This window comes from Centruroides vittatus, unplaced genomic scaffold (assembly GCF_030686945.1).
Source record: "Centruroides vittatus isolate TY-2023 unplaced genomic scaffold, ASM3068694v2 contig_1695, whole genome shotgun sequence".
Taxonomy (NCBI): domain Eukaryota; kingdom Metazoa; phylum Arthropoda; class Arachnida; order Scorpiones; family Buthidae; genus Centruroides; species Centruroides vittatus.
Genome location: NW_027121028.1, coordinates 352785 through 364836, shown reverse-complemented (window position 1 = coordinate 364836; position 12052 = coordinate 352785). Strand labels below are relative to the sequence as shown.

At 30.2% G+C, this 12052-nt stretch overlaps 1 protein-coding gene across 1 annotated transcript in view; it reads left to right on the top strand.

The window, feature by feature from the left end:
• LOC136969030 (ATP-binding cassette sub-family C member 4-like) overlaps positions 1-8750 on the top strand; it is a 44977-nt gene extending 36227 nt beyond the window's left edge. Inside the window, exons 17-23 of the mRNA XM_067263101.1 lie at positions 67-167; positions 1383-1580; positions 1651-1806; positions 3638-3727; positions 5339-5511; positions 8333-8438; positions 8505-8750. Of these exons, the coding sequence (XP_067119202.1) occupies positions 67-167; positions 1383-1580; positions 1651-1806; positions 3638-3727; positions 5339-5511; positions 8333-8438; positions 8505-8681 (1001 nt within the window). The 3' untranslated portion in view covers positions 8682-8750. The remainder of the gene's footprint in view (positions 1-66; positions 168-1382; positions 1581-1650; positions 1807-3637; positions 3728-5338; positions 5512-8332; positions 8439-8504) is intronic.
• The last annotated feature ends 3302 nt before the right edge of the window (positions 8751-12052 follow it).

Below are 12052 nucleotides of genomic sequence, written 5' to 3'. Positions count from 1 at the left end.
GAAAGTATTGAAGTAAATTTCTATATTACGTGATATATGTGAATTTTAACTGTTTCTTATGTTTAGTCGATGCAGGAAGCACGATTGGCCTTATAATAAATTATGAATTAATGTTATTTTTGTATATTCAATGGTGTACTTTTAATTTATCTGAGACGGAGTATCAAGTAAGTTTTATATTAATATTTTATTTCTTAATAATTAACACAAATAAATAATTTAATATTTTTATAATTTTAATTTTTATATGACGTAACATAGATTAGTATTAGTTATTCAGTTTTCATTGAGAATTAATGATAACATACATTAGAATACCATTTACGTGTTTCTAACAGTCAGTGATATTTTTGTATATTGGCATGTAAATTTTAATTTGCTAACATTTTTCGTGTATAATTATGTTATACGAATTGGTTTATCGCGTAATACTTAATATAGATAAAAAGAAATAAAATTACAATACGTTTAAAGTAGAAGTATTTCTTTCAGAATGAATGTTTATAGAAATGAAAAAATATAGGAAACTAAACTTGAAATAAAGAAAAAAACACGAGTACAGGTATACCTCGCCTTACGTCGGCAATTGATTCCAGGAGAGGCGATTGGTTGCGGAATTGACTCGTCACTAAGCTAAACTACAAATAACCATTTCCAGTTCTGTATTTTATTTATAAGTGCATTTTAAATAATATATGGTTAATAAGAATCTATTTTAAGTTTACAAACAAATAAATTTTAGTTTTTAATACAGTACGGAAAGTACTAAATTTATGAATACATGTACAGTACATGTTTACAATTTGGCGATGTTTACAGTACATCGCGGACTCTATTTGTGAATGTGGTTTGCTCTAAGACATTATGGTTAAATAACAAATACAGTTATTAAAATTATTTTGTGATAGTGGAGAAAACTAATTTATGTTGCATTTAACAATGTTTACATTCAATTTGTTTATTTACATCGCCGACGTCAGCATCAACAGCTGATTCTGATTCTGAGTATTTTAATATGATTTTATATACTTTTATTCTTATTCATTGTACAGTAACATAACTTTGTGCGCTTTTAACGCTTTTCTAGAAATATTACGACTTCAATATTTGTGACAGACAGAGGTAAGGTCGAATAAAATGACTAATACTTGATTTTTATTCCTCCATTTTTTTGACAAACGACGTATAATCGAGAACGATTTAACTCGAAACGACGTAACCCGAGGTATGCCTGTAGTTGGAAATAAAGACAATTCGAAGACAGACCAAATGATCCTTTTAAATTTAACTTGCCAATATTATGCCTTAGAGTTTAACGGAATAAAAGTCTCAGAGCGTATTACGAATAATTGTTAGTTAAAGATTATTTCACTATTTTTCAGATGAATTCCGTTGCACGTATACTGAATTATAGCGAGTTAAAATCGGAAGCAGCTTACGAATCTTCTCCTGACGAACAACCTCCTGCCAATTGGCCTCAGAAAGGAGAAATTGAATTTAAAAATGTTTCTTTGAAATATTCGAATGACAGAAGTACTGTTTTAAATAATTTATCCTTTCTTATTAAGCCAGGAGAAAAGGTGAGTTAATTAAAACATTTATTCCTTGTAATTCTTTTGAGCAATGTTGTAATTTTATGTTGGGATGTAGATAGGAGTTGTTGGACGAACAGGAGCGGGAAAGAGTTCTATAATTGCTACTTTATTCCGTATGACAGAGCCAACGGGGACGATAACCATCGATGGAATCGACACTAAAAATATTGGTCTTCGGGATCTACGCAGTAAAATCTCAATTATTCCTCAAGTAAATTACAATAGGTTTAAAGTGATTCTTTTTTAGTTCGTAAAATTATTTAATTTTTGTATTCTTATTGCTATAAATTCTGCTTGTATGAAAACATCGTTATTTTCACTAAACTTAAAACCTGCTGTGTCATCGTTCGGTTTGGTTGCATATGTAATATATTTTATTTACCAGAATATATTGTTGAACAATCTTGATGTAAGGCAATAATATAATTTCCTTGTAAACGGGTTGTTACAACATATTGCCTTGTAGCCACCATGTTTGGATTAGAATTTGACAGAAAATAATACAAAAAAAGTACTGCCTGTTGAAACATGACTACGGTGACTGTTGCTTGGGTTGTCCACGGATTTTTAACTGTTTTGGCGCTTCTGTGAAGACAATACGTAAATTCTGATCAATCCAAACAAGTAATAGAATTTTGTTTCAATTTGCTCTGGGTTTCTTAATTACAAAAAACTTTTAGATTTAATTTCCTCTGTTCTTGCAAGAGACTGTCAATACCAAATAATATCATAAATGAACGCCGGTAAAAATTCAACACATCCTCACTTGTTAACGCGTGTTAACAAGGTAAGATGTGTTGAATCTTTAAACGAAAACTGAAAAACGCGTAAGAGTTTGTCAAGATGTCAACACTGCAGAATCAAACACTAACTTCTTGAAAAAAATTTTCGCAATTGATAAACACGAGGTTAACGATACAAACCAAGCACGAAAACACAAAGTGTGGAGACAACTCACCTATTCCAAAACCCGTGGCTTGATTAATTGAAAATTTCTACGTTTAGTATGAGAATTGAGTTACAATTCTACTTCCATTTCCTTGTTCTAATGAAAATTTGTATACTTATTTATATATATTGTTTTTAAAACAATTTCACTCGCGTTGAAGATACGCCATACAATCTTAACAGAAAAATATATAAAATAAAAGATATACCATAAATATATTATCATAATAAATAATGATGTCAACTATTATTGCCCCTGGTTATCTTTTCTCGTGGGTTATTGCTAAATATTGTCACTTTCTGTTATATAGGCTCATAAGTTCTTTCATAATATGTTGGTTATATCACAATTACTAACATTCTTTATAATTCCGTATATCAGATATTGTATTTTATATTGACTTTAACCAAAAAAACATGGTGAAAGACTATTTTCAATTGTGGTCATTTCAATTTTTATACGTATTTATTAATGCATTGTGTATTTATATATTAATTTTCCATTTTACTTCACGTGCGTATTATTTATTTATTAATACAGGCGATATTACAAGAACAATAATTTCGTCACATATAACAAAGATAAACTACAGTAGTTGTAATTGTGTATATTCTGCATTTCGTGATACTTACTTATAAATCCTATAGGCCTTTATCACGGCAAATTGTTATAATATAAAATGTATTTTAGTTCTCTGTTTACATTAGTTTTCTATGTGATAAGAAAGAATGTTTATTTGATACAAATTTTACAAAAATAATCAATTCTTATTAGCAGAAAGCCTGAAATAAAATAGAGACAAATGTACTAATAACTTTTCAATAATTGTGAAATTAAATATACAATACAATATTATCAAATCGGTACCCGATAACCCCGAATGTCCGGTAGTTCGATAATCAGGCTGCAGTCTGATCCTGTACATGCAAGTCTGAATAATTTCCACTGCTCACATGATTTTTCTATCAGCCTGTTATTCACATTGATTATTAAAATATCTTCTGGAATATTTTTCTTTGAATGAAAGTTATTATTTTATTTTTAACGAATTAAAAATTGAACACAATAAATACAGCTTGTGTGTTGTTTATAGGATCCGGTGTTATTTACTGGTCCTCTTCGTAGAAACATCGACCCTTTCAATGAATATTCAGAAGAAATGTTATGGCAAGCGATTGAAGAGGTAAGAAATAAACAAATATTTTAAATCCATAGCTTTTTTTGATTTTGTTTTTATTACAGTAGAGAACTGCTTATACGTATCTGTTGTAAACGTCGTTTTCATTTATTTGTGATTTTATATTATTTCCAAGACTAGCCCATTCTTTCCTATGATAAAATTTCAATTTATAGACATTAAACTCATTACGAAAATTGTCATACAAAATATCATTCAATCTATTAAAACTAATGTATCAATGTCAAGGTTCTATTATTCTCTTTATAAGTCAAAACTGAATCGTGTAATATTAATTGAATTAACGAAACAATATTTACATTTCACAGAGGGAGATTACTTGTTATTATATTATGGAGCTATCATATTAAATACAAAGTCTACGTAAGATATTATCTAACTGTGAAGAAATTGATAAAAATGATGTTTGAATTAACAAAATACATTAATTTGAGGCAAAATTGGCAATGGATAGAGAGAAATGGAAGGAAATAGTGGAAAAGGCATCAGACACCAACGGGCAATGAGCCCAGTGTTAAGAATGATAATGATGAAATTACGACGGACCGTTCTTAAAAGTTTGAATATAAACTTTATATATTTGCGATACGAATGAATACAAACTAACAATACCCAGCTGAGTTACATAACTTTCCCGGCTGTTAACACATTTCATTGGAAATACTCGTATACATTTTATATTAATAATAATAAAGGAAATTGTGTGTGGAGTCATCTTTTATGAGATTTTGTTATTAAAAATGTAATATTATTGATTATTATGCAATGGTTAAAGCTTAACTTTAAGAATAGGGATGAGTTATATGAGGAATTGTAAATGCCGATAAGGAGTGAAATGTTCAATACTCTTCTCTCGAGATATGTGACTCTCCTGTATGTCCCTATTCTCTCGAAATTTTACCACCAAGATTTAAAATCCTCAAAGACCCTTATACACAAGTTACCGAGCGAAATTTCGTTTCTTTATTTTTCTCTATCTTGAGATTATAAACGAAATAGACGCAAACACAGACACAAACACACACACATATACACATATTTCGGACAAGAATTTTTTTGGATTTTTTCACTTCAGAGTTGTCAAAACATTACGATTCCAGTAACTGGGAGGGTAAAATGTCACACAATTACAAAAGTATAACATGAGAAATGTAACCCAAGTCGCGTTAAAACGTCCAGAATATTATCAAGAAATTAAACATTTCAGATAACTACAATACTTTCCCGTGTTCCGTTGTAACAGCCTGGAAGGTAAAAGCGTTATCAATAACACAATACTATTCATTTTCGGTGGCATTTCAGTCATGAAAATTTAAAAATAATTTTAAAGTTTATTGCTAGGGAGTTGAATCGTGTCTACACCAATACTGAATATTAAAACGAAATTTTTTGGTAAAAACCTTGAATTTATGGTTCTTTGGTCCAGCTATTGGTTTTTTCAATATTATGTAATCGAAATTTATGTGACTAGATTAACCACACGGTTTTCATTACATGACTGTCAGGTATAATTCCTTGAAAAGTGTATAAACAGCACTCCACTGTATAAATTGATTGTCTAATTCTATTAATCACATGTTGAATAAAATGTTTAAGGTACAGATGAAAGATGTTATAAAGAATTTGCCCGGAGGAATAGATACGCATTTAACAGAAGGAGGGCGAAATTTCAGCGTAGGAGAAAGACAGTTAATTTGTCTTGCCAGAACAATCCTTTGTCAGAATAAAATTCTTGTCATGGACGAAGCGACATCCAACATCGATAAAATGTAAGATTGCTGTGTTTTGTGCTTTTACGTATAAAAGAAACCATATAAACTATTGTGTAAATATATAATATTTGTCCCTTCTGTATTTAATTAATTAATATTATTTGTTTGTTTCGCTGTTCTCGCGTATTATATATTTATCATTTATATCGGAAAATTAGATATATTCCAAAATAAATAACAGGAGTTTTGTGAGTTTAGAGTTTTAAATATTAACAGTTTTAAGTAGAATATATTTTATCTGCTAAACATTTCTGTGCTAAATATTTTAGCGTGTATTACGTATGAATTCATGTTTAACAATAATTTTATAAACAGTTTTAATTATGTTATGTTAAACGTGATAAATTTTCAGTTCATATTTATATACAGAATAAAAATAATTGCGTTTTTTGTTTATCGAACATACACTAGTTTAGTGCATAAACGTCATAGGAAAAGAAACGTATTGTAAAAAACATTAAAGAAAATAAATTTACACTGCGAACCGAACACTCTGCTGTCATTGCGCTTGTTCAACAATGCAAATAGAAGTTTCAAAGAAATTGATCTTATCCTGAAAAGAATTTCATAAAAAATATCCGGAGGTCTGTACGACTAAGCTGGTGTTGAATATAGCTGCGAGATTGTTACTTATGTTTAGCGCTTGTTATGTTCTCTGTGCTTTTCGATTGTGTTTTTCTTTTTTCTTTTGAATATAGGTATATTTAAACTTGTTCTTATTTATGAATTATTTTATATTTAGTGGTTCATATAAGAACAAACTGATACGTATTTCCTCCATTTCCTGATGTGACAATGAGTTGAGTCTTTCTGGCTTTTTTTAATGTAACACACTTATAACAAGAGCGCTTTTCATTCTAACAATTTCATTTACTAATTTCCATTTTTAAAATATATCTGTGTAAGGAACCGGGTTCGATATGGTTAAATGATCGAACGATTTAACGGCTAAGGGATGGTAAATCCCGCCCACTGAGTCTTACAATGGTTATATAAAAGTTAAGACTAAAGATCGTAAAATCCTAGTCTAGTCAGGATTCTGACACCAGTTAAACAATTATTTCTAATCGCGTTTTAACTCACGATCTACAAATTTAATATCACTAAAAGGACGGCTAATAATTTCATGAGCGGGGAGGTTCGTAGGTAAGTGAGTGATAGGAAGTCCGTTGGTTTAAGGAAGTTTACCAATAGACACATTAACAATAACAACTAAAAATTTAATCGAATGAGTTCAACTACAAATGAGAATACATAGACGTTATATCTAACATAATTATATCGATTCTATTCCTAACAGAGAGAAAATTTACAAAATATATTATATTACTTTACTAATATCTTGACTCACTAATATTTTGTTGACTCATTGATCGAGGTTTGTTCTAAAGGCGAGAAATTGCCCCTATGTTCTTTGGGCAGAAGTTAGTACTCGGGGAGACATGGCACAAATTTAAAGTACGAGACTACTGTATGATGACGTGTGCATTGCGCGCGGAGTTTAGCGCCTATCACCTATTTATACTTCAGTTCTCTTCCAATGGAGATTAAGTCTTTTAGACCATCTGACGAGATGTCACGACGAGTCTTTTGGTTATTCAGCTACTTAGTCATGGGAGATAAAGATCTCTCTCGGGAACTAGCTTTCAACACAGGGAACATTTCTCCTTGTTCTCCTTGCTGATTTTAACCTTTATAAAAATCGAAAAATTTCATTAAATTTTAAAGTATTTTCTATTAAAATATGAAAACCCCTTTCAGAATCTCACATCTGTATTAGAGTTTTTTATTTCCCTGTCTTTTACTTGTCCCGGGATTCCGGGAAAAAACGAACTGTTTTCCGGGATCCCAAGAAATCTCTTGATATAATTAATCATTTTTTAGACATATCATTTCATTTTAAGATTTATTTTATAATTATTCTTCATTATTAACTAACTTAATACGTACTGCAACCTTCAAAATAATAATACTAATGATGCTGTGTAACATATATATAAAAAATTACTTTTGAATCACGTAGAAATTTTCAAAAATAGAAAAAGTTTGTTGGAAAAAATGCGTTTGACTTGAGTTGAAAATTTAAAGAAAAAAATAAAATATTATTGTAAGTTTTTATAATAAGATTTTAAAAAGTAAAGATGTTCGATACTCTCATCACCCGATCTAATTCTTGGTTTAGTCACGAGAAGTCACATATTCAAAATGCCCTTTTCGAGTCAATTAATGTGGGCAGAGTCGTCTTTAATGCATTTAAGAGAAGACTGATGTTATGCGTTTTTTCAACCGTAGCCTGGAAGATTTCTAGTTCGTTTACGAGATGCGTTACAGTACTTCTTTTCCTGTATAGTTTTCTTGATTTGTGTATCTCGGCTGCTTTAATAACGGCATCAAGCTTATTGCCCTATATTCGGCAATTCGTTTGGTTGTGATAATCAGTTTACGAAAAAACTTCATAGTGCATGCTTCGTATTCGTTTGTATCCTTGCTCAATTTGCACAATAATCCAGTATCGAAGCTGCTGGGCATAGTTAAAAATCAAGACGTCATAAACACAATTATTCCAGATATTACAGCTTCTGATAAAGAATTTTCGGTCCTGTCACAAATAGGCTACGTATTGATTATTGACAATGTTTAACGCGCCATAATATGCAAAAATTTTAAAAATAATAAGCGAGCTTAAAATTAATAAATACAAATGTATTCTGACAGTTTATGGGTTAATATTTAAACATATGATTACGTGGAATGAAAACAATATTTAATAATTTAAAATACATATATTAACTTACTAACGTATTTAAATTTCTTGCAGGACTGATACCTGTATTCAGAAAATTATTCAGGAGAATTTCAAATCTTGTACAGTATTAACAATAGCACATAGATTACACACTATTATCGACTCAGACAGAGTTATGGTGAGTTTTATGTCGTAAACTAATATAAATAAATACGAGTTTCATTTAAATTTTTAAAATTTTTAGGTATTACATTCAGGAGTTATTCAAGAATTTGATTCGCCGTATGCGTTACTAAAGGATGTAAATGGCACTTTTTATAATTTGGTAAATAACACAGGCAAGACTTCAACGAAAGAACTTTATAATATTGCCAGAGATAAATTTTATGATCGGCAAATTATATTAAATACAAAATTATAAGTAAATGGATACTTACTATACAAATTATTTCTTGTAAGTCCTGGATTATTATTTATCTTTTAAAACTTTCTTCTTAGAAGCATGTCTACGAGCATTCGTTTCATGTGAGAAGTTAAATAGCTGAAATCTCAAATTTACAGTTTTTTACTGTAACATTGATAAGAAAACCTTGTTAAATTTACGGTTAGTCATTGTTGAAACAAAGATATTGCGGATGTCCTATGTGATGGTCTAGCTAAAAAGACGATGATTGAAATTTTGCTGAACAACAGAACATTGTTGACACGATTACAAGTGAATGTAATACCTTAATATTTTGCTGCACATTCAACATATGAAGTTGTTGAAAATTATTAATAACCCTAGAATAGCATTTTAAAAACTCCCACTTAATATACTTAATAATATCTTCACCACCGAAAATATATAGCTGTAGCGTATTTGTTCTATCGTTTTTTGTGTGATGTAAAAGTTACTAAAAAAATATGTACTATTTCCGAAAAATTTTAAAAATTAATTATTAAAGTGAAATAAAAAATGATCATGAAATAACCCACAGCATATTTTCCATTAAACGTAATATTACTCACCATTATAATAACATTATTTTTCTTCTACCTCTCCTTTCACACAGAGTTTTCATTGTTATTTTTGTCACACAGATTAGAAACTGAAATAAATTAAAATTTATAGGCATTTTCTTATTTTTAAGTTTTCAAAATATATACTTTTTTAACTTACAAAATTTTCTGCTGATCAGAATCAATTAGAAAATACAGTAACATGCAAACTACCTAAGTTTTTGTTTAATAGTCATAAAACCATTATAACATTAGTATTATTTTTATTATTTGATTTCACGTAGGTGTGAGCGCCGCCGGGGTATAGGAATATGAAATTATTCACCGTACCACTTACAGGACCCTGCTCTTAACAGTTTTTCTAAGTACAGAATGGCTTCGTAGAGTTATTATACTTATTTATCAGAAGTTCGCAAAAACCCGTGGATGACGTTTCTCCTGACACCAGGTTATCAGTTTTATTATACGCGGATAACCACGCGTATTTAAATCTATCTCGCGGAATAACGAGTGAGAGGGACGATGGGTAAGTTTGGAAGCTGCCGACGAATTTGAGTCAGAGATGAATCAAATTATAACAATAACAAATATAATTTAATTTAAACTACTAAAACTTTTAAACTTTTAAACTACCAAAAAAAAAATAATAATAATAATAAAGCCGTGGATTTATACTGTATTTATGAATATGTGTGTTATTACATATGAAGGTATTTATCTTTTCCTCTTAATAACTGCTGTACTCTTGTCAAAAAATGTATAAATTTTTCAAGGAGGTTTGGATATTAAAGGTAAAATTTTCTAGAACTTTTCAGAAATATCCGAACCATAAAGTTTAGGAGATACGAACCCTACAACATTTTATCTCGCGCATCAATCTGAAAAAGTAAATGTAAGTGACGAAATGACATACAGAATGCCAGGAAAAAGTTCAGCAACCGAGCGACCAGTTTTTTAATATAAACAACACGTGTACGATTGCTGTTTGACCTTCTTCTGATAATCGTATATTAGTATAGTAATTAAACGTTATTATCGGATAAATTATACGTTTTTCAAATCATTAAATATCTAAATGAATAGAACTTAACACGTGCATATAGTTACGAACAATTAACGAACTCTTAATAATTTTTCCACAGCGAACGGTTATATATAACAAAGTAGAGAAAGCGAGCAAGCATCACTTGTGTTGTCTATACGTCAACTTTTTGTAAACTATATCGATGAAATACATTTTCCACTGATGTTATTACGTTTTATTTTGTGAAAATAACTTACTTAAAAGCAATAATAATAATAATAATTTATAGTAATATAAATAATATAATGAAAATATAATAAATAACTTTAATATATTATGTAAGTATTTACAATATTGTATCAAATGTACTTTTTAAGTATGTCTTTTTGTTTTTCTGATGTTTGATAGACACTTCCAAAACAGATACGTGTAGAATATTTTGAAAGTGACCAATATTTACCAATACTCCATTTTATATTTTTAAACGATACTTCGCAATAGCGCAGTAATTATGGCCTTTTTCCTCGTGATCCGTTGCATAATTTCAATCTCATTGTATTGTATCACATCACAGTAATTAATTTGTCATTCTCCAAAATAAACTTCAGAAGAAAAGGAAAAATGTGTTTATAATATTGTGAGATCGCAACCGGGGATAGGGAATAACTTTATGATTCACCTCTCACTTAATCGGTAAACTTGTTTTAAAACAAGCTCTCGGTTGTCATATTCGATGGCTTCCAAAGAATAGTGATATACAAGTCTGTAAAGATCTCCTGGAAGTTGTGTTTCCTGGCACCAGTTAACCAATCCTTTTTAGCGGGTTAACGCGCTATTGAACATCTCGCGGAATAACGAGTGGGAGGGATCGCGAGTAAGTTGGAAAGGTGGAAGGCGGTAGTTGAGTCAAAGAATACTCCGTTTTTAACAATAACAAAAGTTTAATTAAATCGATTAAAAAAAATGGAAAATACAAATAAATGGATTACAATAAGTTTATCTTAAATCTAATATCTAACACACGAGAGAGAGCTTACATAAATACAGTAGAGACTCGTAAATCGGCACCCTGGTAATCGGAATCGCCGGTAATCGGCACAATTTACAGTCGGACTGTGTCGTGCTGAATCGAACGTTTTTGATACTAAATTTACTTCTAAAGTATAATTTTCATGTTTTTATATTTTTCAATATATTTATTTTGTTTGTACAAAATGCAGAAATAATTTTTAACGATACGATAGCCTCGATGATTATTATAAAAATTTTCGTTAGGCTTAAAATCGACGAAAATTCAACGCGAAGCGACACGCAACGGAGAAAAATTCAACACGAAGCGACACGCAACGGAGAAAAATTTGAACATCGGACAGGTTAATATATTTTTTCGTACATAAACTGTAATCGGAACAAATCCCTAATCTGAACAATTGATTGACCCCAGACCAACCCCAACCCCAGACCCCAATTGATTCCGATTTTTGGTTCACTACTGTACTACCTTAACAACTGTAGTTCATACTACCTTAACAATTGATGCAGATTCTGTCTGGAATGTCTTCTATTCAGAGTTCATAGATTTCTTCTGATAGGAACAAATTTATAAGTTTTTGATCTTCTACTTAGAATATAGGCAAAAACTTATGGAGAACTCCTAATTTACTTCCTCTTGCGATGAAAGCTTTCGGTGAACTCTTAGAGAAGCCTGATAATACGTACTCCTTGTCTGAGAGACTGTTGGCTAACTCCTCGATTTTGGCGTGAAG